Below are 26,692 nucleotides of genomic sequence, written 5' to 3'. Positions count from 1 at the left end.
GTTGATATATTCTTTGAAAACTCAACCTCTGATGATACTCAGGGTACTCCAAGTATAATTGAAAATGCGTTTCAAAAGAAATCTTCTACATGATTCACAAATGTATGACGGTGGTTACTAAACAATTAATTATGGTAATGTTACTTCAATGGATTCGAAATCATAGACAGATCTCTTTATGTTATGATTCTCTATCGTTGACTCCCTTTTAAAAAGCATTGATGACATTTTTGAGTTGTCTTTTCAACGACGCAATAAAAAATATCAACTTTGAACTTTATCCAAGATCTTGATTGAAGTCATGGTTACTTCTTTAGAATCTCGATTGATCGGTTCATGCAGGTCGGAATCTGATTTCGGCATGTCACGGTAATCCATCCCCGATTCTTATTGAGACATGCACGATGAAGTTCCTTTTGTCCTCTTCTCCACAGGTTTTAATCTCAGCTTGAAAATGTGTGCTCACCTTAGGCATTCATCACAAAATGTTGGGGCGTGTTATCGCGCGAGGTTCATTTTCGCGAAAAAGGCATCTCGCGAAAATTAATCCGATACTTTTAAGGTTGAGGTCTTCTTTCTTTCTTTCTTGACGTAATCCACCCTATTTTGATTAAAATAGGCACATCGATTGTTGAGTGCAGGATAGGTTTTTCTCTTCCAATTGCTTTAATCTTTGTTCTATTTCCTTAAATCCATTGATTACGCACGGAGCGAGCGTTAGCGAGCGGAGTGCGACTCTTTTGGCAAACGCATGCGCGTAAGCAAAATTTACAAAATTTCAATGATATGCTAGCCTATACTTGACGTCACCCGCGTTTTTTCTACGCAATTAACGTCTATTCCACTTTGCGACTTTTTCGAATGTTTTGAGCCCGGGTTTTCGGGCTCCAAACATTCCATTTTTTGACGTCACTTTAAACTTTTGAAGCCCTTGCAGTATAGGGAAAATCGAATTTGCGTCAAAACACTTGAAAGGCTTCTTTTTTTCAAAAATCGTCAAAGTGGAACTCACTAAGAAACGAGATAAAAAATCCCGGTTTTTAGTGAAGTGCTCGCTAATGATTAGCCAGTACCTTCCCACAAACCAAATTTTTTCTTTGTTTTATGGTCAGTTACACTTTGAAGCGTTTGTCGAAAGTTATCGCACTGTGGTGGAGGGTGACGTCGATACCGTGCGGAGTGCATAAAGGCGGGAAAAACACGGAACTCGAAAGCAAAGACTGGAATGGACGACCGAATAGAATTTCTTGGTGGAGAGGTTGCGCGTCGATGTCAAATCTAGTCTTAATTTTAGAGTTCCGTGCATAAAATCAAAACAAAAGAATCCTCGGGATCGGGGTAAAGTTTTGGTGAGCTAAAAATGCTTGTTTTTCAAAACGAGAATATTTTGATACACCGCTTTATAACGAAAGAACTATAGAAGCAAAAAAGTCTCCAAGCAGCTCCAATTAATGGTATTGTCAACAGGCTCTTAATTTAATAAAAAAGGAAACCCCCCTTTTCTTCAAAAGGTTTTCTTCCTTGCAGAGAAACAACAAAAATCAAAAAACTCTCAGCACTAGCCATAGCCAGTCTTTGAAACAGGGATGTAAAATAATGAGGATTCCAAGACTAGTATTTGATGGAATAAGTCGATCTCGTACAATTCCAAGATACAGAGGTACAAAATAAAAATAAATATTTGTTACATCATTATTTATTTGAAAAATTATCAAAGTTTTTATAAAAGTTGTAATAAAATTATTACCATGACTGTAAAATCTTAAAAGGAAAGTCAGATAAAAATAACAAAATTTAGGTAGATTCCTCCCACAGTTCGAAGCAAAACCTCCAACTTTCACTGGCTATCTAGTTTCCAAAGTTGAAGAATTTAAAAGTTTTTAATCTTCACTCAAAATTAATTGGTAGTAAACCTTTAAACTCTAATTATACAGAACAAAACTTTTCACATAAAAATATAAAAAATCTGTCATTGTATCAACTTCAGCGCATAAGTTTTAAATCAAAATCAAAAAAATAGTGTCAAGTTTTGATATGTCAAGATTTGCCAATGACAATGGTCACTGGTGCTCTGAGAGCTGAAGAAAATAATTTCCACACCCAGCAACATTCATTAAATTCTTTCGAATCGAATACAATCAAATTTCAGTTTACTTTCAATCGTATGTCAATTTACATTCTACAATTAAATTTATGTCACATTTTCAAACAAGCGATCACAAACCACGTCGAACCGCCAATAAAAACAATAACAAACAAACAGTTCTTCTTTCCACTGGAATAAGCGAGGGATAAATTCTTCTAGGTTTAAAGTCATATCCAAAAGATATTCGTTGCCATCCCAAAAACATACAAAAAGTCCAAACCAAGTTTGTATATCATCAGCACTATTATGGCTAGGATCCAAACCAAAGCAAAGAAATGATTTGATAATTTTCATTCACCATAACAGGATTGTAGAAGCCGAGAGATTAAACTTTTATGGGAATAACCCAACGACTCTGATGCTGTTGATGCAATGATAAAATTTTCATCTTCTTTCTCATCCTTCCGCAGATTTTTGTTTCTTTTCAAGAAAGAGCCATTCACAACAAAAACAAAAAAAATCACTCAAACAATTTTCAACATTCGAATCACAAAATTCGAAAGTTCGAAAATCTATTTGAACTTTACCGCTCGTAGCAATGTAATGACTTCTTGAAAATCAGAAAAAGGCACATGCGATGGAGTGCAACTTGTCCAAAGTCACGGCAAAATGCGCCGCGCCGAAGAGAAAATCTTGGACGGACTTTCCCGTCCAAGAACATTCGATTCCACGGCAAAAAGTAACAGACGTTAAATCGCGATAAAAAAGCGGTTTTCGTCTGACAGGCTAGCTAATGATATGCGGGCCCAAAAAATGAAATTCAGTTTTTTTTCACGATTTTTTTCGTCTAGCCGCTATTCCACCATGTTTAGCCTCTGGAATGTTTCAGCTTTGAAAATTTCGTGAAAATTAGCGTTTTTAAGAAGAAGTCGTTGCAGTGTCAATCTTTTGCAAGTTTAAAAACCCACTTTCCCTTGGAAAAAATTGACGTTTTTTAGTTTTTTGGGACCCTTGGGGCATAAGGTACCTGTTGACCGCAAAAATTTCAAAATTCGCGAATTGACCGTTGACAACATTAGGGGTAAAGGGACCCACTGACGTCACGGGTTTGGGAAAAACTTCAAAATGCGATATCTCAAGTTTGAAGAGGAGTTGGGAGGTCGTTGACCCCTCATTCTATCAGGAATTTTATGGAGAATGAGATGAGAGGGTTTATAAGGCTTGAGTAGGACTTTCAAATTTGGCTGAATTTTTAGCCATTTTCAGCTGATGACGTCATCAAAATAGAAAACATGCGATATCTCGAGTTCGAAGAAGAGTGGAGAGGTCGTTGACCCCTCATTAGATCGAGAACTTTATGGGGAATGAGATGGGAAGGTTTATAAGGCTTAAGTAGGATTTTAAAATTTTGCTGAATTTTTAGCCATTTTCAGGCCCCTTTCAGCTGATGACATCATTAAAACAAAAAATGCGATAACTCGAGATTGAAAAGGAATTGGGAGTTCGTTGACCCCTCATTCTATCGGGGATTTTATGGGGAATAAGATGGGAGAGTTTATAAGGCTTGAGTACGATTTTCAAATTTGGCTGAATCTTTAGCCATTTTCAGTTGATGACTTCATCAAAAAAAAAAATGCGATAACTCGAGATTGGAAAGGAGTTTGGAAATGGCTAACCCCTCTTTGGATCGGAAAATTTATCTTATTGAGTCTTCATTGGATTGGTAATCATCAATAGAATCTATGGGATAATTAGAAATCGATTTCATTTCAGTAAAGTTAAAAATTTATCACCCTTTCGGTGACGACATTTAAGGCCAAAATGACGTCCCCAAGATTCACAATATTTTGAGTTTTGATCTGTTTTAAGTTGTAATTTTTAGATTTATGGAATTTTGGATTTTCGGAATTTCTTTGGGGTTTGGGATTTTCGGAAAAAGAGTATGATATACTTTTGAGCAGCGGATTGATAGCCTTCACCTCTTAATACATAACTAGTGTGGGCTTGAGGCGTCTATAGAATCCTTTCGCTTTGCGAACACGGGACTCGTTCTCCGTGCGTAACCCCTTTTACGATTGATCAAGAAAAAACGAAAGTGAAAGCCTTCTACCATGTTTGTTTACATTTTGATGTAAACAAAATGGTTACTACGCTAGGCCGCTAGGCTGTGCTCGATTTTGTCATTACGTAGTGACTGTCCAATCATATTCACAGAATCTTAAAATTAACAAAAAGGATCACGGGCTTTTTCTTTGCAAATCGAAAGTGATTCAATATGAATTATGATCATCAGGCTGCAGAAAAGTCAACAGTCAACTAAACTTTTCCCTATTTTGACACTAGATTTTTCTTTCATTTTTCTACATTTGTTTGTCTTCGACCCACGATGGAGGAGCTTGTTGAGAAGTTAGAGGAGATTCAAGTGTTTCCCCCTGAGATTATTCTAAGGTTGGTATTATTTTTTGTATTATTTTATTTTTAAAATTCACCCATTTATGGCGCGCGGAAGCGCCGATAAATACTATCTTGTTTAAAACGAAACTATGTCATTTAAACCGATACTATCTCGTTTAAAAAGAAACTATTTTTCATTCAGGGGATACTATTTCCCTTAAAAAGAAACTAAGCTCATTTCAGGAGGAACTATCTCATTTAAAACGAAACTATCTCATTTAAAACGAAACTTTCTCATTTAAAACGAAACTATCTCATTTATGATTTAAAACGAAACTATCCTGAACTATCTCATTTAAAAAGAAACTATGTTTCATTCAGGGGATACTATTTCCCTTAAAAAGAAACTAAGTTCATTTCAGGAGAAACTATCTAATTTAAAAAGAAACTATCTATTATCATATATATTTAACCGAAATATCTCAGTTCGTCGGAAACTTACGTCCTGAAAAGGCGAGTTACAGTAAACGAGTTATAAATACGGTTTTATAAAAAAGCCGAGTAAGGCAGAGTTGCAACTCGGGGTCGCGTTTTACTGTCTGGTCCGTATTTTACAGGTGGGACGGGGGTACATAGGCAAAATGGGTGCTGGGTATGTGCTCGAGCCCCCGGGGGGGTACGGTATGTGCTGCCCTCAAGGGTACCTTTTTTGGACTTCCAAAGTCCTGCTAAGGGTCGGAAAAATCAGAAAATCAACTTTCAGTCCCACTAAGGGTCAGAAAAAAAGAAAAAATTTCGACTTTTTACCCCCTGAAAGATCGAAATTTGGTCAAAATTGGTCAAATTTGTCCCGCTAAGGGTCGTAAAATTCCCAAAATTTTCCTTTCTTTTATCCTTTTTAGTCCCGGTAAGGCTCCAAAGTTCAAAAGTCGGGCGGCACCCTCCCCCGTCAGCTCGCAACCCTAGTACCCCCGGGCCCCCTCTTTGCCAAGATGCACGAAGGGCCCCGCCCTATTTTGAAAAAAGGTTGTTTGTTGAAAAGGAGGAACAGACACTTTGAGAAAATGGCCTCTATGGCTAGTTCTTAAAAAAGCACGCTTTTTTCTTCTAAGCTCGAGTTACAACTGTTCATTACTCGGCTTTTTGATAAAACAGTATTTATAACTCGTTTACTGTAACTCGTCTTTTCTGGGCGTAAGTTCCCGATGAACTCGTTTGGAAATGATAGTTTCTTTTTAAACGAGATAGTTTCTTTTTAAACGAGATAGTTTCTTTTTAAACGGGGTAGTTTCTTTTTAAACGAGATAGTTTCTTTTTAAATGATATAGTTTCTTTTTAAATGAGATAGTTTCGTTTTAAGTGAGATAGTTTCTCCTGAAACGAACTTAGTTTCTTTTTAACAACATAGTTTCGTTTTAAACAAGATAGTATTTATTGGCGCTTCCGCGCGCCATACCCATTTGCCTTGAAAATATTTAGACAGTTAGATTGTTTTATTTTATACAATTGCAAACACTCGTGAAAGCACCAAATAATTTGTTATCCAATCACCGCGATACGATTGCCGGGCCGTACGTACGGTGTTTTCAGCCGGTCAAAAGGTGTTTTATGTTTAAAACGTTAACAATTTTGTAATAAAAAATTATGTTTTATATAAGAAACAATTATTGCGGTTAGTGTAAAACACAGGTCACAGGTCACGGGTCACAGGTCACAGTCAGTGTTGACAGGTCAGCTTCAATTACTGTAAAACACAAAGAAAATGCTTGAAAACAGCTGTTAATGTCAAAAATATAATTCCAAAGGTATTTTATTGATCTAGAACTATTTTAAAGCTAAAAATCTACCCACGTGCTTACCACGTGATTTCGCGTTTTATGCCGTGTATAACACAGACCTGTAATATACTTGTATTATATATTAAACAAGGGGAATTTGATGTTCTGTTTTTACCTTCGCGTTGCAAAAAATATTTGATGCGGCAAAATTTCATTATTCATTATCCATTATTCCTACCTGGTGCTTCCCATCTCCAACGAAGTTGAATTCCACCGTGAAATCGAGCTGCTTTCACTTTCGGAATCGAAATGACATGCGCGAAAATTCAAACGTGTTCGAGACGCGTCTAAAACGCGAATTTCTAAAACGCCCACTGCTTAAAAAAATGTCTGCCCCATTCGCGGACGTGATTGGAACCATGTTTTTTACTCGAGGCGCACATTTTGTTAGCGAAGATGTTATTTTTGATTCACTTTGAGAGTGTTTTGGAAAGCTTGGCACAGGAAAAGAAGAAAATAATGAGTTTTTAAGAAATAATGAACTTTTTTGAGCGGTGGCTCAGGAGCATGCGGGCGGTCGACGGTAAACAGAACATCAAATTCCCCTTGCCTTACATCTATATCACACATGAAAAATATTTTCTTTTCAATGTTATAGCATGTTACATATGTTATATACAAAGAATAAAGAAATATTCGAATATCGATCTCACCTTTGCTTTAAACAGCCCCCTCTAACAGGAAAATAGCTATTTCACAATCACTATGTCATATCTCATTTTATCTCCTACATCACCTTGGGTATGATAACAAGAATTGATGAAAATAGCTTCAATGGGATTATATTTTACCAATGTTTCAATATTTTATCCCCTGCTTTGTATTTTTGATAAAATGACGTCACTATTTTCATCAGCTCTCTTGGAGTATTTATTGTTTTCAAAACCTGTCAATCTATATCTACTTGCAGCGTCAGCATCCTATTATGCATGAAGAATATTTTATTGTTAATTGGTGTACGAAACCTCATACTTTGAGATAACATCATTATTTACATAATTTAAGTGTCATTTGTTGTCAATATTTAGGGTTGATGATTTGTCGTTTAAGTCTTCTAAATAACTTATGACTTATAACTTATAACTTAATATTTTGATTATACATTTCTATTACATATTATAATATTTTCAGGAACTTATGTTATGAGTTGTATGTTACAAGTGCGTTACAGTTTTCCGGTCTGTAATTTGTATGACCTGTAACCTGTGACTCGTGACCTGTGACCTGTGACCTGTGACCTGTGTTTTACACTAACCGCAATTATTGTAATTTGGTTCAATTGGTTCAGTGTATCAAATCTCTCAGTTTAGTTGACATTTTGGTATCTTCTGCGTCACAGCGAAAGGTTTGTTTTTATTCTGTAGTTTGTATCTTTGAACCAGACGTAATTAATCGAACCAATCGAACCAATCGAACGGTATTTTTAATCGAACTTTGTCAAACTTAATCGAACTTTGTCAAACTTAATCAAACTTTGTTGGCCGATTAATGTTCGACTAAGTTTGGTTGTCAAACGTTAATCGAATAATCACAATTTTCTCAAAATACAAAGTTCGATTAAGTTCAATTACTGAAATCGAACTTAATCAAACTTTTTTTAAAGAAACTTAGATAGTTCGATTAGTTTGATTACATTAATCGAACTTGATAGAACTAATCGAACTTAATCGAACTTTGTCAAGTTCAATCGAACAAAAATTTGAGAAAACCTGAACAACTGAAGGCCGCTCCACTTGCGCGTGATTCAATCGCACTTTTTGCCGGCATTTGACGACACTTTGAGGATTTTTGAAGCACCCCCAACGGTGCAGCCGTGTGTACCCTCACATCCCCCCTGACCAGTGGGCACAGATCAAACTACCCGGAACACCGGCCGGGACCCCCAGTGGGCCGTCCACGGTGGTACCCAAATGAGGTCATTTTGACCAATTTTCGCCAATTTTCCAATTTTTGCTGGCTTTTGACGACGCTTTGAGGAACTTTGAAGGACCCCCACCGGTGCAGGCGTGTACCCTCACACCCCCCTGACCAGTGGGCACTGATAGAACTCCCCGGAACCCCGGCCGGGACCCCCAGGGGCCCCCAGGGGCCGTCCACGGTGGTAACCAAATGAGGTCATTTTTGCCAATGTTGACCAATTTTCGCCAATTTTCCAATTACACACCGGGCGGGACCCCCAGGGGCCGTCCGCGGTGGTACCTAGAGGAGGTCATTTTTTTCCAATTTTGACCAATTTTCAAGCCTTTCCGCCTTTTCCCAAGGTTTCGGATGACTGATGGAGGGTGCTGGCTTTGAGGGAAAGCAAGACAGAGGGTATCCAAAACAGTCCAAAGGGGTCTGAAGGGCTGTGGGGGGCTGTAGAGGCCTCGATTGGTCCCACCGGGGCTGGTACCCAAAGAAGGTCATTTGTCGCAATTTTTGGCAACTTTTGACAACACTTTGAGGAACTTTAAAGGACCCCCAACGGTGCAGTGGGCAGTGGGCACCAATCGGACCCCCCAGGACCTTGGCTGGGACCCCCAGGAGCCGTCCACGGTGGTACCCAAAGGAGGTCATTTTTTGTTGTTGAACTTTTTCGAATGGAGTATTTTATCGAATTTGTCGAACCTTTCTTGTTGTCGAACTTTATCGAACAGAGTTTTTTGTCGAATTTGTCGAACATTTCTCGTTGTCAAACTTTGTCGAACTTAATATGTTTTGTTGAACTTAATATGTTTTGTCGAACTTAATATGTTTTGTCGAACTTAATCGAATATATACTCACAATCTTAGCGACTTTTGAAAAATTCGATTAGAGAATTTAATCAAACTTTTGTCGCTTGATTAAGTTCGACAAAGTTCGATTAGTTCGGTAATCGAACTGTTCGATAAATTACGTCTGGTTTGAAAGACCCTATCGGATTTAGGCAGGGCTGTTGGATTTAGGACCTCTCACGGTACTACAACTACTTTGCAGATTCAGACAGTTATAGATCTAAAGCTCTAAGGGCATCTACAATTAGCACCGAAATATATTGGCAATTTTGGGTATTTTAACGTTTTTCAAAATTTAAAAGTCAAAGCGAGAGTTACAGTTTCAGTATTTCCACTTTGCTTCATCGCATTTTTCAATTTAGGAGGGGTTTAAGTGGCTTCCAGGCTATATTCTCTGCCTTATTGGAACATTTTTGAGCTTTTAGACTTTAGTCTTAAGTCTAATGTTAAAACTCAGAGTTAAAACTCTACTTCTGAACTGTATATGCTTCAAAGCACTTAAAAATCACTTGCAGTTTTAAAGTTTTGAGGGAATTCCCCTTTTTTGCCAAATATTTCGTTGCCGACTGTAGCAACATGAAAACAGAATATGATTCTTCAAATAATGAAAACCATAAAGTGCAATCACAAACATTATATAATTTGTGAGATGTAACAAAATCGATAACAGCACTGTCATCAAATGACAATGCAAGTATTTTATGTCAAAAGCCTTGTAAACATTCCAACAACTTTCATTGAAATGCTCTGCAGCTTAGTTCTGCCATTTAAGAAATAAGTTCGTGGATTTGGCTGAGTTAACAGTGGATAGTATTCAATGCACCTTTCCCGTAATTCCAACTTCTCTGAAATGGCCCGGGAAAATTGTTTGGGAGGTAAACAAACAAGTATTTGCCTGCAAAAAAAAGGTAAGGGAAAGTAGGTTTATAGATTCTAATTCTTGATACTGATATCGTTGGGAAAAAATTTTAACGGTGGTGTAATATCATAAATAGAAAAAAAACGTACAAAATTTTATAGGATTCTGTTTGACAGAACTTAAGAAAAGCTAAAAGACCCAAACTTTCCCTAACCCTATTCATACTGGGCTTTTAGGGGCAGTTCACAACTAGGGGAGACTGTTCCTGTACCACCCCTTAACTTTTGATCTACTGGGTCTTTTTGGATGAATTTTGACACACAAGATCCTTGTCATATAAGGTAACTTTTGAGTTTTTGATGACGTCACTCATCGATCTCAAAGTGAGCAAAAACCGAAAATTTCTTATAAATAGCTAATTGTATTCTAACAAAGGCTTTAAATGTTTATTTTATCCTAAATATCCAATAAGTTACCGTTTTAAACAATATATTTGACATTAAAATTAAATTTGTATTGGAAATGTACCAATTTTTGTGACACCTTACTGTCAGAAGGGTCATCATGTTCAAGCTGTTAAAATTTTTAGGTGTCAAATTTTTGTTATTTTGAAGCTAAATAAAAGTTAGGAATTTACAGAAAACTTCATGCCAAGAGCTCTATTATTTCAGGGCCCAGTTGTTCAAAAGTGAATTAGCAGCCTATTAGATATTAACTTTTGATTAAATCTCAATTAGCGCCAATTAGCGAAGGACCGTCCGTTGTTCGAAAAAAATTATGCTTAAAAAGATTAAAAAGACCTGCATTAAAGTGATATATTCGAACATTCGAACGAAAAAAGCTTTTCGAATGTTTTGGAAACATGTTCACATTCTAGAATAAAATGTCCACGATTAGTTAGTCTGACGTTCGAACAAATGAAGTAAATCGCCGGGGATTAACTAAATGAAATCTAATCTCTTTTGGCACTAGTCGGGATTTAATCTAGTCGAATTTTGAACAACCAAGCCCAGAGATCAACAGTGCTGAACAACCAAATATTTACGCGCAACTGTTTTGCAAAATATGGGAAAGGTGTGTTATTATTATCCCTTTATTTTTATTTTTTGAACTTTTGCAAAAAAAAAGCTTTTAAGTGTTTGCGTGCAGCTTTGGGTACAAACTAGTCCAAACTATGAAATGATATTTTAAATATAAATTGAATTAAATAATAAATAGAAACAATCATTAAACTAATGCCTTTCCTGGACAACAAATGTCAGAGCTAGGCAAAAAAAAATAGAAGATCATTATGGTTATTATGTGAGCTTGATGGAATTGAGAGGCAGGAATAAATCAAAACAACATCATTGGAACTAGGCTATGAAGTAAGTTTAGGTCTCTAAGTATTAAGGTCAGGAAGAAAAAATCAAGATTATAAATTTGCAAGATTAGAAGTGATGCTTGCATTACATTTCAAAAACAGGATTTACTGTTAACTCATTTCAAAGATGAATGGTTGAGGGAATGCAGCTGCACTGACACATGTATAAAACATGAAATTTGGTCAATTTGTTCCAAAATTATGAGGTTTTTAAGTTTTGCCTGGAAAAGCTTGTGATGACGTCATATCAAAAAACTTTCAACCTATATAACTTTTGATAGGAAGATTTTCAAGGCATGTTTTATATCTCAGTTTTCATCAGCTTTTCATGCTCTTTCCGCTGAAACCATCAGATTTTGAATATTTTCAAAAAAGTAAATTTTTGCCCAGCTACCTGATGACGTCATCTGGTAGGTGGCCAGGTGGCAAAATTTAGTGTTACTGTTTAAAATTAAGTTTTAGACCCTCTAAGTAAGGATCATCTGTGCCTACTTTCATGCTTTTATCACCATCTGAAGTATTCTTACGTTCTTATGTGCTAACAGACCTCACTATACATTAAACATTAAATTCTAAGTTAGAAGTTTTACAGATTTTCTATTCTGTCAATAACTTTTCGTGAGCATAAACTTTCAGGAATGGCCCTTTCAAATTACAAATATTGGTCATCATGAAAAAAATTGCCAAAGAGAATTTAGATAAGAACACTTAGATTTTCCAAAGTAAAAAGAACTAATTATCTAGCTGCATCTAGCCTACTCCAATGGCTAGTTGTTCTAGGTCAGACTACGTGACAAATTATTGCTAACTATCTGTGTGGCTACCAATACCAATTTATTTGCTTATCACTAATTTATTTAGCTATCACTAAAGCTTTAGATAATATGATATAGATAATTGAAACGAGGTAAACGAGGTAAACGAGGCAACTGCCCCCCGCCCCAGCTGCCGATGTGCTAAAAGGTGCCCCTTTGCTTTTTTACACCTTAGAAATAGTAGTTTTCAGTCAAACAAAGAATAATAATGTAATAAAGATTATTACATGTATACATATTTCACTTTTAAGAGAGGGCACTAGAATTTTGCCCTAATTTTGGTCAACCCACAATGTTACTGGTTGACAGTGGGTCAGTTATAATTTGTGATGATTGGCAACAGCTAGAATTATGGGGAAAAAATTGAAAACTTCTGTCAGTCTGCTGAATTTCTGAAAGATTTATTTACTCGCTTGCAATCAACATTGTACGTACACAGTACATTGTGTCTCAAAAAAGTGTACAAATTTTTATATAAAAAAAAATCCTCAAAACTCATTATCTAAACTGGGTTTATAATCCTTTGCTCAATCAATATATTCAATTCCCAAGATGATAATAGAATAGGTTTTTGAGATTGAAATATTAAGTATGCAAGTCATAAAATTTGGCATCAATTATGAGGATTTTACTTGATATAAAAGTTTGTCCGCTTTTCTTGGGGAAACTTTGTATACATTTTCAGTTAAAATATTATGAAAGTATTGTAAAAAAGACCATCACTCTTTTTTAAGCCTTTGGTTTTATAGCATGAATAAAAAAGAAATTAGCTCGTTTTCCGTCGATTTAGTATTAAATAATATGATGAAGTTCCTGAGTAGCGCTTATTAAATGTCATGGTTTAGTTATAATTTTGAGATTTCTGATGAAGGCTTTAGCTGGGGTGTACATCGGACTTGATTGATAAACTTTAACATTTGTGAAGTTTTCAGGGTGAATGTTCACTTTCCTATAAACCTCTGTTCCATCTGTCGCGATTGTAACGAAATATGTTTGATTTTGTGTTTTCGATTGTTTGATGTCGATGTGAGTGTATTTCTCTGTCGTTAGATCTTCTTTCCCAATGTAACACCAACTACCACGTGAGCAAATATATAGAGTTGTTGAGTTGGATATAAACCGCACATTTAGAACACTCGGATCATACACACCAGTTGTCAAATCCAATATGCTGGTATCAGACCAAGGTGTCAAACCATAAGGCTTAATTTCAAATGAAACTTCGTATCGTGGATAAAATTTGTCGAATGTTTTAATCAGAGTGCCATTTTTGATTTTCATTCCACCTTAGAAAAAATAAAAACTTTATTTTATTCAATGAGGTAAGGGCTTACAGTCTCGAAAGTTAATTTACTGGTAAGATAGATTCCGACTACTTTAGGCGTACAATCTTTCACGAGCAGAAGTTTTAGCGAGGTAAAAAAATCTCGAAATTCACGACTTTTACTTTCGCAAATTTAATGGAAGAATCGTTTTCGCAGGCATAACTATTCGCGAATCAAGGTATTAAAATGAAAATTTCCATTAGAAAAAAATGGCTTAGAAGTACAAATGCTTTATCTTTTGACTTACAGTTACGAGGCTAAAAAGGTGCTCCAATCTTTACATTTTCTTCTCAGTTAAAAGTTTTTTAGATCTTTTTTTACAAGAGTTTTACGCGAGCATAAACTTTCGCGAATAGATCTTTCCATAAATTACGTTACGAACATCACTTGCCTCGTTTAGAAATTATTGCCATGGTGATTAACTCCCAGCGGATTTTATTAAAACTACTTCCTATTCATAAAAAAATCATTTATGTCTCAAGAGACATGATCACCATGCTAATTGTTTGAATACGAGGCAAGTGATGTTCGTGCAACGTAATTTATGAAAAGATCTATTCGCGAAAGTTTAAAGACATGAACCATCGCGAAAAAGGTAAAAACTCGCGAAAAGCGTGAAAGTTTCTGCTCAGGAAAGTTTGTACGCCTAAAGTAGTATTTTCACTGAAGAAGCAACAGTTCCTAAAAGTGAATTTATTACGTCGATTGTCCCAAATGGAAGTCCCAAAACTTTGTATCACATCTTATAATTTCGGCATCATTTGAAAGATGTATTTATTTAGAATTTCATTCAGTATAGGTACGTCTTTCAAAAGGAAAGATAGAAGAAACTCACTCGAGATAGTGATGGTGACTTTCGATTGCAACGGACCATCTTTCATTTCCCCATCCTTATTTAGAAACACTGCTGTCAGATATAAAATCATCGACTCTTGTATGTTTCCAATGACGATTTCAATTTCATTTTTCTGTACATTCACAGATAAGGTTTGGTTCTTCATAAACTTTTGGCGTCCATATGTAGTTTTTCCGGTGACGTCTTCCCAGATTGGTTTGATGTATTCGTTTTCATCAGCTTGGTGATAAACAGTGATCCAATCTGCTTTTTCATTCGCTGACGGCTTTAGTGTCCATTTCACGGTACAATCTCCTCCTTTCCATGTCTCTTTTTGATCCTTTGATGGAAGGATTCGTCCACAGTCCATTTCTGATACGTGAAATAGAAGTAAACAAAATGATTTTGATAATTTGATTATTTAAGTTTGCGCTTTTTGTTCCCTTACAAAAATTAATGAATTAGTATATTAAATAAACTCTGGCGACTTCAAATGATGTGCCAACTTGTATATCTGTACTTTGGCGCTTTTGCATCTCACTATAGTCTTCAGTTTTGTAGTTCGTTATCAAACTGAAGTCGATGCGCAGAAATAAGTGTTTTCCTTGACGATGATTTCCTCAGAAAAAATAGCCTCTTATTTCTATTTTTTTTCCATCAGGATTATTATATACATTTTGTGTTCAAAGAAATAGTTTTAGGGCCAGGGTTTGCATAAAACATAGTGTCCTCCAGGGTTTGTTCCCCCCACCAAATTCTTGATTTTTTTAAATCTCCCCCCTCTTTTTTTTCCCCCTGTGACTTTTCAGTTTTTTAGTTTCCCCCCTCTTTTTTGCTTTCCCCCCAGAAAATTCTGAAAATATCAGTTCCCCCCATCTACCTGTATAAATTTCTCAAATTTCAACCATTACACGAACGTAAAATTTTGCTGCAAAATACTAGACAAAATAGAACGAAAATTGGTTAATTTTTCAATCATGATCTAATCACATGATATCATGTGGACTGACCTTGGTTGCTGAGATAAAATTGAAGTGATTTCACACTTCCCCCCACCAAATTTGGCAACTACCGATGTTTTCCCCCCTCTTTTTTTTCCCCCCTTTACTATTCAAATTTTCACTGTCCCCCCTCAGTCATTCAAAATTGGAAAATTGGTTTCCCCCCCCCCTTTATAAAGGGGGGGGAGGACACTATGATAAAATCAACCCTTGTACTTTAATAGGATAAAATTTCGCGGGGACTTAATTTTTGAATTTAATTTATCCCATTGAAGTAGTCTCTTAATGTTATGATAGTTAGGTAACTTACCAAAAAAACTGAGACAAAATCCACATAAAAGGATAACAATAAAGTCTTGACCACCCATGTCTTGCTTGTTTGTACTGGTGAAAGTTAGGTGAAGACTGAGATCACAAATGGATAAAATTTTATTCAAGAAGCTGTAAGAGTGTCCTTTTATTTTGGCAATATGATATCGTGCAATGTACTTTTTTAGTTTTTTTTTTTTTGTAAATCCAGTGTCAAATTTCCTCTACAATAGCTTTTAGTAATGTGAAATAGAATGGAATGCTAATGAGCTACTAGACTTCTTGAGTGTCTCCAAATGCCAATAGTAATTTGATGCTGAAAATTAAGTAAGAGATTTTCAGGCATTTCCTCCCACAGCACAATATGAGATTTCTTCACGATTAGGAAAGTTTTTGAAACAACCCATTTTAACATGTTGTTAACCATTCATTAAAAAAGTATTCAAATGAATTTCAAATGAATCCTATCCCTCTGCGTTCTTGCATTTGCCTAATGGACCCAATTGTCTAACATGTTCAAACCAAGAATTAACAGACTTGCTTTCTTTCTTTTCTTATTGTAGGAAATCATCAACTGAAGTGAAAAAGTTTCCACCGTCTTACCAGACGAACACAGATAAAGAGAAAAACATGCTTGAATGTTGTGAGAATTTCAAACGGCAATACAAGCATTTGTATAGAGATCGAAAGCCATTGTTTTTGTCACCTAAGAACGAATGTGATGTAGAGGTGAGTTTATTATTAAAAAGGAAAAAAAGATTTAGCGGCAATTTAATCTGCAGGAAGCCTGAAAAAATAGTATTACTTTTCTGTCAAAGATTATTATTGAATATGCAAAAATACTATTTTAAAGCCGGAAATAGTACAAATCCGAGGAAAGTATATGAAGTTAATTAAATTTGGTAGGTATTTAATTTGGTGGATAGCGGAAAGTATATGAAATTAATTAAATTTGGTAGGTATTTAATTTGGTGGATAGCGGAAGAAACGAATTTAGGTGGACACTTAACTTGTCCGTCCAAAATTCTTCCTTTAACTTGACTTAATTACGCCACGTTCATGAGCCAGTACTGTTTTACCACTTTTGATTGCGGTGGCAATCTTTCTCAGTTTTTCCTGAACTTTCGATAAAATTAAAAGCAGAACTAAAAGATATCCCTCGGACGAAATCTTGTGAAGCATCATGGAAAATTAGAATAAATAAATAACACCATCGGGTTTATATCAACAAAAACTTTTAAGAGAAGATTTAATGAACGGTAATATTAATAATTGTAAAGGTCGTAAAAAAGCAGGAGCAGTAGATGTTGACATAAGCCTATTTAATAGACGTTTAATAGTTTTTGTTCTACGCAGCTATTCCACTTTGCTACTTTTTCAAATGTTTTGAGCCAAGGTTTTCGGACTCCAAAATTCGATTTTTGTTGTCACTTTAAGAGTTTGAAGCTTGTGCAGTAGGGAAAAATCGAATTTGCGTCAACAAACTTGGAAAGGCTTCTTTTTTCAGGAAATCATCAAAGTTTAATTCACCAAGAAACGGCGTGAAAAATCCCGGTTTTTGGTAAGGTAGTCGCTGAGGTTTAGATAAAATTGACTGGTTCTTACTAAGCGCTTTATAGCTCAACCTCGCTTATCACTTACACATTAACTTTTATCTTTAGAAATTTGTTTGCACAACACTTCGCCCAACACAATTGAAGTTTCCAGAGTTAAACCATTACAATGGCTGTGCAGATTTCGTGGCAGATTATCTGAACTTCGAACCTATTGATCCACCTATAGATCTTGTAAGAACAAAATTCATTTTGAGGCCTGTACTTTTTTAACTCAATAGAATTTGATTGAGTGAGTGAGGAATACCGGATGACCCAAAAGACGTTGATATTTGACGACCTCATAAAACCAAACAATGTTTCAATTAAGCTTAAAGTTATTTTTTATAGAAAGAAGTGTAACCTTTGGGGCCGTCCCCGTCTTTTCCATTCAACCCCCCCCCCTCGGTTGAAGAAGATTTCGAATTCAAATTGTTTGGCTTGGACCTTTATTTCAACAAAAAAAGCAAGCAAAAAAGGGCGATGAAAAAAATTTCTCTGCGTACGTTAATTTTCCTTTGATCCCTCGCCTCCTGCTGTACGGGTGTACGCAAGAATCCGCTTTTGAGAAGACCCCCATTCCCCCTCTTAGTGCGTACGTACTATGTGGACGGCCCCTTTTGAATTTTTCTTAACACTCGTTAAACTATGAGCTTTTTAAGTTAAAATACACTTTTGAAACAAAGTTTTTTTTCTTCACAATACGTAGCCATGCGACGAAAACCCGTTTGTTTAAACCATTTTATGCTGAAAATACAGAATAAACAATAAAATTTCTCAAAATGTTATCGCTCAACAGGGGAGGGGGAGTTCTTTCTTTTGTTTAAAAATGCTGCGTTAAATGGTGTCCTTTAATCTAAAATGGTTTACCATAACTTTAAATTAAGTCAAAATGCCCTTGTAAAAAGATGCCAGTCTGCACAATACCTTCCTAATAGACAACAGTAGACTAAACCAGATTCAAATTCTTACGCTCCTATCTTCTCTTCTGTCTTCCTTACTAGCCATTGACTTTGGTATCTCCAACAACCGTCTTGGAACGTCAACAAGGCAACAGTTTCGATTATTCTAATTTGTTATGCTCACTGTTGATTGGTGCCGGTTACGATGCATATTGTGTCAGTGGTTATGCTTCAAGAGAAGTTTGTCTCATGGATGAAACTAGAGATTTCTGCCCGTTTCTCAACTCCGTTAATAAGGTAACTCTCTTGGTTGCTATTTCTTTCGCATTGTATTGATTACAGTGGACTTTGTATAACTCGAACACGCACGGTAAACACAAATTCGTTCGAGTTAAAGAAATTCGAGTTATGGAGTAAGTTTTATGAGACATTTTCAACTGGAGAGACCATTAAACTTGTTTAAGCTAAGGAGCCAATCGAGTTATAGAGGTTCGAGTTAAAGAGACTGGACTGTATTATGCGTGTGGAGACTCTACTAGGTATAATATTGAAAATAAAATAAAAAACGAAGCTACTCCATATAATCTATGTCTCTTTGTCTGCTAGATTAAAAGGAAGGTTTGGTCCGGGAGCTGGGGGAGGTCGAATATGATAGTCGGAGAGGCAACTTCAACTATCTTTCGTCTGGATTTACTTGTTGGCTGTCCGAAATTTTCTTTTAGGTTTTTGTATGACGGACCAGAATACAAAAATAGCGGCAGTTTTTGAAGTCAACTGCAACTGGAGCAATTAAATGGAAAATCTTTTCTTTGCCCGAAGTACCATTTGTAGGGCTACATTTTTTCAGACACACCCTGAAAAACCTTTGCATATGTTGTCTGAATTTCATTGATTAAAGTTACTCAGATGCTGATGTTTAGTTCTTTATATGGTCAGAAAAAAAATTTTTCCATTAAAATTATTTTCAAATAAAGTCCCTTACTACGATCTGTGGTTGGACGCAACAGTATGTGATTGGTTCGAAAAACGATAGGATTCGGAGCCTTTTTTGAGAAGGGGCGCTAATTAGGCCGTGCAAAAGTTGGCCAAAAAATTGACGTTACAGGCTCATAGTACCCGAATAGGAAAAACAATGACGATTTCCAATGTTAATTGGCTTTTAAAATGGCAGATAATAAACTATTTGTTTTGAAATCTACAAACATTACCCTTTCGAAAAATGCTGCAGTTGCAAGGCCACAATTTGTGATTCAGAGGTTTTTTCAAAGTATTGGAGGAGCTTATACCCCCTAAACGGCTCCTACTACTGGGACCAAACTGTGAATTTTTCGTAAATTTTCTTGTCTGCTGCCTCAAAGAAATTTCAACCGTCGATTCAGCAAAAATATGTCGAAGATTGGATTGAAAACAAAAAATTGTTAATCTCCACATGATTGGAATATTTATCCACTTAATGAGATGAATTTCAGATTTGGTGGTGAATTTTTAGTCTGAGAAATGATATGAGTTTTGTTCAAACCCAGCTGGCACAAAACGTTGTTTCGACGTTTATATAACATTCACAACGTCCATGTAACGTTAGATGAACGTTAAAACAACGTTGTGTGCCAGCTGATAACCTTAAACAAATGTCCTCGAAGAGAAATGGAGTAGATGTACAGTATTATTTTTGAAATTTCAAGGAAATTTTATTCAGATAACAATCATCATATTAAAATGAAAAACATTTTTCTTTCTCTCCATGATTGTTCTCCTCCTCATGTTGTTCCTGAAAAAAAGAAAGAAAAATGTAAAAAATTAAAAATTGAAAAGATAAGTAGAAACTGATTGAAACTGCCATAGTGAGAAAGGAAGAATAGTTCTCCAAAAGCAGAAAAACTGCTGACCTTATAAGGGAACTTATTTTGGCGGGAACTAATTTTGGCGAGTTTGGCGAATTTAGGCAAAATTCGCCGAAATTAGTTCCCGCCAAAATTAAATATTTTGCTCACTCGCCAAAATAAGTTCCCGCCAAAATTAAATTTTTTGTTTCCTTGCCTAAATAACCCCTGAAATTCATCAAAATTGCTCAAAATAAAGCAAATCAGAACAGATTTACGCTGTCATTCGCCAAAATTAGTTCCCGCCAAAATCAAAAAAATTCAATATTCGCCAAAATAAGTTCCCGCCAAAATTAAATTTTTTTAAGATTTTCGTCGCTCGCCAAAATTAGTTCCCGCCAAAATAAGTTCCCTTAAGGTAAATTGTAAAGGATTAATAGGTTTTAAAATGTTTCGCTAATATATTTGAAATTTCTACAAAATAAACATACCTTCGAACTATCAGACTTTTCTTCGGACTTTCATCTCCACGAAATCAGCAAACACGTTAGGGCGTCTCCAATATACTTTCGGATAGTGATTGGTAAGCACTGTGCTGCCACAATTGCTAAACCACCACCCTACTCCACCGAAAATCCACGTCGAACAATTATTACCATTAACTTTGTCGTTATCCTGGTCATACGTTGAAAACTTCATGTTGTTTTGCGTAGTCAAGAATGTGTCAGGATTCAAGATCCCAGTCAGTTGAGATGCGTTGCCTGACGCACCACTGAACTGCAAAATATATTTGCTCGCCTCATCTCCAATCTGGAAGGTGTCATATTTTGCGTAAGTAGGACGCGTTTGTCCTTTGATTCGCATATTGATCAGCAATTCGGACTTTTTGGGTGCAACTGATGGCTCGGTCAGACCATGGATGATTTCGTTTCCAAGCCAAAACTCACTGGTCAATTCACCAAATCCATGTTTGTATGGCTTCCAGTTTTGTGTGAAGTTAACAGATCCGTCCTGTCTACGCAAAAAGGTCGTCCATCCACCACCAAGAGTCGTTTGATCACAAAAGACATGTGGTCTGTTGAATCCGGCAGCTTTCAGGCGGTAAATACCATTTATATCATAGCCAGCTTCTCGAAATTTGAGACAATCTTCTTTAGGCTTAGCCATGGTGCAATCGCAGTATTGACTTTTAGGGATCGGCTTGCAAGGACCACAACGTCCATAAAGTTTGCTTATGAGCGCTAATGATTTGTATTTGAGTCTGATTTGTTGGAGATTTGAGATCGATTGGTCAACCAAGTCATCAATTGTTGCATTACCTGTTGCTTCTGTCCAAGCAAACCATTGAAGAATTATCAGCACAAAAACTTGAAGTCTTGTCAGCGCCATTTCTGCTGCTTTTTCAACTCCTTTGATTGATTCAACGCTTTCGGAGATCTTTTTATATAACGGTGGTGATCCCTTGAAATCTTTGCTCATCGAGTTTTTGCCTTATTGTCCCAAACAAAGGCGTTTTTGACACGTTTTTACTAAATCTTTGTTTTTCCAATGGAGGTATTTTTCTTCTTTTTCTGGCGACTGTAAAGAGATGCTCCTACGTTTCTCTTTTTTATTTTCTAGCACGGGGGAACTTAAAATATACTTTAGCAAATCAAACACGTAAGGAAATTTTGATTTATGGGGTAAGGCTTATAAGGTATTTTTAATTTAAGAGACCATAAATTCTTTTCGAGTTAAGGAGTTATGGAGGTTCGAGTTAAAGAGACTCCACTGTAAAAACAAAGGATGAATAACTATTTGAAGTTTATCTCTTGTGAAGGGTTGACAGAAACTTAAACGCTGAACAAACTTTCGAAAATAAATATTTACAAAAAGGAGGAGCCTGATGTTCTTTGAAACTAAATAATACCGGGTGTCCCAGAAAAAAGTTCCGCTCTTTGAAGTGAATTTTCTCCAGTTCTATGAATTTCTAAACAATCAATCCTTTTGCATTGGAAAGAGGAAGGATGAAATTGAATTTTGAGGGGTCATTTATCAAATTTAGTCAACTGGATCAAAAGTTAAGCCAAAATGAATAAAAATTCTTTTTTTTGTAATTGCTCAAAAACGTTGAAAATCGACCTATCAAATTGTTATAGAAGCATAATTGCATGGAGCATGATTTTCATTGTTGAAGCAATAAAAACCTAATGGAAGTATCTTTTTATGAAAAACAAAGTAAGATTTTAAGTGAAACAAAGAAATTTATCTGAAAAACTGAAAAATTTGATAATTCCAACCGATACTTGACTTCAATAGCTACACTGATGAAATCAGCGCTACTTTTGACTTTAGGGGTCCTTAAGCCAAAACTTGAAGCTGAATTCCATCATAGAAAATAATTTGAAATGACCCAAATAAAATTTTTTAGTCCTTTAGAGAATTATTTCAAGCACTTTTTGTTTTCATGTCCACTTTAAACTCTTTATTCCTGCAAAAAAGTAATAATTAGGTTATAAAATTTGATAGGTCGATTTTCAACGTTTTTGAGCCTTTTCAAAATGTGAAATTTTTAATCATTTCAGCATAATTTTTGATCTAGTTGACCAAATTTGATAAATGACACCTCAAAATTTAAGTTTATCTTTCCTCTTTCCAATGCAAAAGAATTGATCTTTTAAAAATTCATAGAACTCGAGAAAATTTACTTCAAAGAGCAGAACTTTTTTCTGGGACACCCGGTACAGAATTTATGTTATCTATTTTTAAGTGATGTATTGAATATCGTCATAAATCACCCATTGCTACGGTTGCCAAAAAAACGTACTAAACCATAAAAGTCTGGGCATGGTCTAAATCTTCAAAAAACAGGTGCGTGGGAGTTCCCTTTTGAAAATACGTACCAGTGATAAAGTAACGCCGCCTCAGTTGAAAGATTTTGCATGCTAGAAATAGGTTACCACTCCACTGCAGAGGAAACAGAAGACTTGCGACCTGAGAAAATATCTCAGTTCAGATACAGAATGGTGCCTATATTGTAACAAACCGTAACTTTGCGGTTTTTTATCGCGTAGAAGAGTTTGATACAGGATAGGGATACATACCAGTGGATACCCCTTAAAACCTACAACAAAAAAAGGTACCCCCTATATCCTGATAGAGAAAACAGTAAGGGCTGAAGCTTTTTCTGGTGAGTCTAGTTTACCTATGAATTTCTTCCCTGGTATGGTTTTTTGTAAGCTGCTAAGAAAATTTTTATTGCTTCGTGAAAAAATGCAATTTTAGCTATTTACCCCTTAAAACCTACAAAACGGTTTTCTTGAATAACTTTTTATAAAATAGTTCTTTTGGTATGAAATTTTGAACAGTGATTTACTGCAAAGTTACTAATGCTACAATTAGATCATTGGTACCTAAATATTTTCAAAACTGCCCGAAACCCAACTTTCTAAGGTTTAAGGGGTATGGTTTAAGGGGTATCCACTGGTACACTGCTCAATGTGTTGTCAACCAATATATTCGCGATTGCCAAAAATCCATTGTTCCGTTCGATTTTTAGTATTCCGACAATATGGGTGATTATCTACAGCGAGATTTTTTTTCTCATAGAGTACCTGTACATTACGGTCCGAAAACTATCATGTTTAATATTGATCGCCAATCAAGTCCTTTTCCCTTTTCCCAAAGGTGACTACATGTAGTGTATTGGAGAGAACTATATGTTTGCAGATATCAGAGTGTTTGATGTTCCTCGTTCCGATTTCCAGATTCTCAAATGTTTTGATACCCTTATTTCCTTCTCAAAGGTAGAGAAGAAGGATGACACTAAAAAATCCAACAAATACACAGTCAAACCTCCCAAAGATTTACGTTCCAAATTCGAATTGAAGATGGAAGAAAAATTACGAAAAGAAGAAGAAAATAAGGAGCAGAAATTATTGGAAGAAGAAGCGCAAAGAATTGCTGTAAGATGTTTGTGTTGTACGACATTTAACTAAGACACTATAATTCGTGATAGTAAAACATTTATTTTACTACAGTGTAAACAATACTGCAGGACTGGCTTTTTGAATATTTCTTAAATGAAAGTCATTTGAATCTTTCTTGTTCATCATGCAACACTACAAAGGTACTACCGTTGACGCTCTCTAATTCGATTTTCAAGGGGAATTAGATTGCCATCGAATAAGGTAGCATATCGAATAGTAGGAAGTCTCCCTGATCCGATAAACATGAGGTAAATATCGAATTATAGAGCTGAGAAAGAAAAATATAAGCGAGACTCGATTGGTTTGAACGCGAATCAGGATAAATGTCTAAGTTCTTGCTGAAAACCTAAGTTCTTCGGAAGAAAACTTTCGATATTTGCATGTTTTGAAAAGTTTCGAATCGAATCGAATCGAATTGAATTTCGAAATTATAATTCAAACTCCGTCCTAAAGGCCTTTTTACACGCTAGAAATCGAATAAGAGAGAGAAAAACCTTCAAGGGACTTCAAATTTTCATCGAAAACGGGAGCTTATCGAATAATAGAATGTCGAATAATAGAGCGTAGTTTATGAGAGTATCTTAAGGAAATTTGACGGTGACTTTCAATTTGATCGAAAACGGGAGCTTATCGAATAGTAGAACGTCGAATTAGAGAGCGTCCACTGTACTATTGAATAAGATGAAATGAGGCCATGTCTTTGAACGAAATTATACTGCATTTAGTATTTTCAAGGTAATTTTTACAAACAAACTTATTTTTGTTGTCTTCTTTCATGATCATCATGGCAATGATCAACACCTTTAATGTCCTGTAAGTTTTTCTTAATCTTTGAATTCAATTTTTCTCTTTTTTTATATTTAGGAGTTGGAAAAGCCTGCAGAAGATAAACTGTTCGGATTGAGAGTTCACAGCTGGGTTTTGGTGTTGGCCGGGAAACGAGAAGTTCCGGAAGGTTTTTTCATTGAACCGTTAACCGGTCATTCCAAACCTTTGGATTATTCCGGATACCTTGGTATCGAGAGTATTTGGAACCACCGGAATGTTTGGGTCAATATGCAAGATTGCTCACACGGCGTGAAGGTACCATATTTAGTTTTTGTTTTGTTTACCATTCAATTAGCCTAACCAACAAAGTAAGCGCAAACCTTTAAATGTTCGAATACTCGTACTTGGGAACAGCAAGAATTTTTCCTAATCAGGAAGTCATGTTGAATAATTAAAAACTTTAGCATTAAAAGAATGACACATGCTTAATAAATATAAGTGTGCACAGATTTTTCAACTATTCACCATAAATTTTTACCGAGCTTATCGTTTTATTTCTACAAAATGAACTTTACTAAGCTCATTTGACGTCAATCGATACTTCGATTATCAACCGGTTTGAGCATCAACTACACTCTTAGGAGGCCTGAATCCCTCTGGGTTTTTTTGCTGTAACAAAAATCTATTTCAGCTTACTACACGCTTTGTGACTTGATGTTTTACTTTCTTATTTACATCTAGAATTTATCGTACGACCTTGGGAATGCAGAGAAATGGGAATTTATGTTTCCAAGCACTGACAAACCGCTTGTGGTGATTCCTGACGTCAATAAAGACCTTCTAGAGATTGAGGACGACGAGGTGATCATTCTTTCATAGCTCCACGCTCAATTTTAAAACGCTTTCGTCAAAAGTTGCTTAATTCCTTCAACCTCGCCCACGTTTTTCATCTTTTATTCTTTAATGATTGGATCTGTCAATTTGATGTACGTTGAATAAATCAAAATCGTGTTCCCATCAGAATACGTCTCCCGAACGAGATACGTCTCCCGAACGAGATACGTCTCCCGAACGAGATACGTCTCCCGAACGAGATACGTCTCCCGAACGAGATACGTCTCCCGAACGAGATACGTCTCCCGAACGAGATACGTCTCCCGAACGAGATACGTCTCCCGAACGAGATACGTCTCCCGAACGAGATACGTCTCCCGAACGAGATGTATTCCCATCGAGGTACACCGTCCATGTAGAGAGAAGGGCCATTTCTCGACCCTCCAGCTTTTCATTTGGTACTTTCTACAAACGGGTGTGATCAGATAAGGTTTGATATTCATAATAACGTAATGTAATGAAAGACAAATTCGGACAAAGGACATTTCGGACATATTTAACAAATAGTGGTTTCTTTTTTAGGAGAACATCGATGAAGCAGCTTTAGATATTCCACCATCTTGGGTCGATCGAATTGAAGTCTCGGAAAAAGGTATTCCAGATATTTTCAAAATGATCCTTGTTAAGATTGAAATCATCCACTCGTCCATAGTCCTTGAATATTACTTTAACGATTTGGACACCGCCAAAGACAGCACTTGAAAGAACTACTTTGGTGTTCACTTTCCAAAGCTTCCATGTTATACTTTGAAACCTGTTCTATTTAGATTTCGAGACGAGATGTCCTCAAGGGAAGAAGACAATTTTCTACAAGAAAGCGAAGTTGGAGAAATATAGTGATTATTTGAATAAAGATGGATTGGTGTCGAGGATTTCTGTTGCCAACGACAACGATAGTAAGTAACTTGTTTTTCATTTTCGTCCCCATTTGCAAACATTCATTCGTTCTATGAAACAATTTGAAAAATTGAATATTAACTAGCCAAAGTTTGATTCAGGCATAGTGGTGTGCTGGTCATCGCTCTTGACTCCCGTTTGGGAAACCCGAGCTCAATGCTCACCCTGGTACAGTGGCTCACTTGACAATGAATGTACCTTTTTCTGGGTGACCCCATACCATGTGAGGTGTATTATGTGCCCGGGGGGGAGGCAGTCAGGCAAATTGACCA

General features: G+C 36.1%; 3 protein-coding genes across 3 annotated transcripts in view; 1 reads left to right on the top strand and 2 right to left on the bottom strand.

The window, feature by feature from the left end:
* The first annotated feature begins 4,217 nt into the window (after positions 1-4,217).
* The window catches only part of LOC136820780 (dynein regulatory complex subunit 7-like), a 44,011-nt gene continuing 21,536 nt past the window's right edge, over positions 4,218-26,692 (top strand). Inside the window, exons 1-9 of the mRNA XM_067077008.1 lie at positions 4,218-4,534; positions 16,143-16,308; positions 17,241-17,366; positions 18,176-18,370; positions 23,679-23,837; positions 24,726-24,944; positions 25,371-25,490; positions 26,046-26,115; positions 26,291-26,419. Of these exons, the coding sequence (XP_066933109.1) occupies positions 4,473-4,534; positions 16,143-16,308; positions 17,241-17,366; positions 18,176-18,370; positions 23,679-23,837; positions 24,726-24,944; positions 25,371-25,490; positions 26,046-26,115; positions 26,291-26,419 (1,246 nt within the window). The 5' untranslated portion in view covers positions 4,218-4,472. The remainder of the gene's footprint in view (positions 4,535-16,142; positions 16,309-17,240; positions 17,367-18,175; positions 18,371-23,678; positions 23,838-24,725; positions 24,945-25,370; positions 25,491-26,045; positions 26,116-26,290; positions 26,420-26,692) is intronic.
* On the bottom strand, positions 12,631-15,714 carry LOC136820764 (uncharacterized). Its single transcript, XM_067076989.1, has 3 exons — positions 15,581-15,714; positions 14,270-14,641; positions 12,631-13,395 (listed from the first exon to the last, which is right to left on the bottom strand). The coding sequence occupies exons 1-3, from the start codon at positions 15,636-15,638 to the stop codon at positions 12,944-12,946; spliced, it is 882 nt and encodes a 293-aa protein (XP_066933090.1). The 5' UTR covers positions 15,639-15,714; the 3' UTR covers positions 12,631-12,943.
* On the bottom strand, positions 19,737-21,291 carry LOC136820781 (ficolin-1-like). The gene is made up of 2 exons (XM_067077009.1): positions 20,385-21,291; positions 19,737-19,841 (listed from the first exon to the last, which is right to left on the bottom strand). The coding sequence occupies exon 1, from the start codon at positions 21,280-21,282 to the stop codon at positions 20,395-20,397; it is 888 nt and encodes a 295-aa protein (XP_066933110.1). The 5' UTR covers positions 21,283-21,291; the 3' UTR covers positions 19,737-19,841; positions 20,385-20,394.

This window comes from Clytia hemisphaerica, unplaced genomic scaffold (assembly GCF_902728285.1).
Source record: "Clytia hemisphaerica strain Z4C2 unplaced genomic scaffold, Clytia hemisphaerica genome assembly, whole genome shotgun sequence".
NCBI classification, from domain to species: Eukaryota; Metazoa; Cnidaria; class Hydrozoa; order Leptothecata; family Clytiidae; genus Clytia; species Clytia hemisphaerica.
Note: the sequence above shows the minus strand (reverse complement) of the source record. Positions and strands in the feature narration are given on the sequence as shown.

What these genes read in the sequence shown, in the direction of transcription:
- LOC136820781 (XM_067077009.1), bottom strand. Translation starts at nt 21,282, where the DNA reads ATGGCGCTGACAAGACTTCAAGTTTTTGTGCTGATAATTCTTCAATGG.
- LOC136820764 (XM_067076989.1), bottom strand. Translation starts at nt 15,638, where the DNA reads ATGGGTGGTCAAGACTTTATTGTTATCCTTTTATGTGGATTTTGTCTC. An exon ending in ATTTTGTCTCAGTTTTTTTG is followed by an intron (nt 14,642 to 15,580) that starts GTAAGTTACCTA and finishes TTCACGTATCAG; the next exon opens with AAATGGACTGTGGACGAATC. An exon ending in AGTCACCATCACTATCTCGA is followed by an intron (nt 13,396 to 14,269) that starts GTGAGTTTCTTC and finishes ATTTTTTCTAAG; the next exon opens with GTGGAATGAAAATCAAAAAT.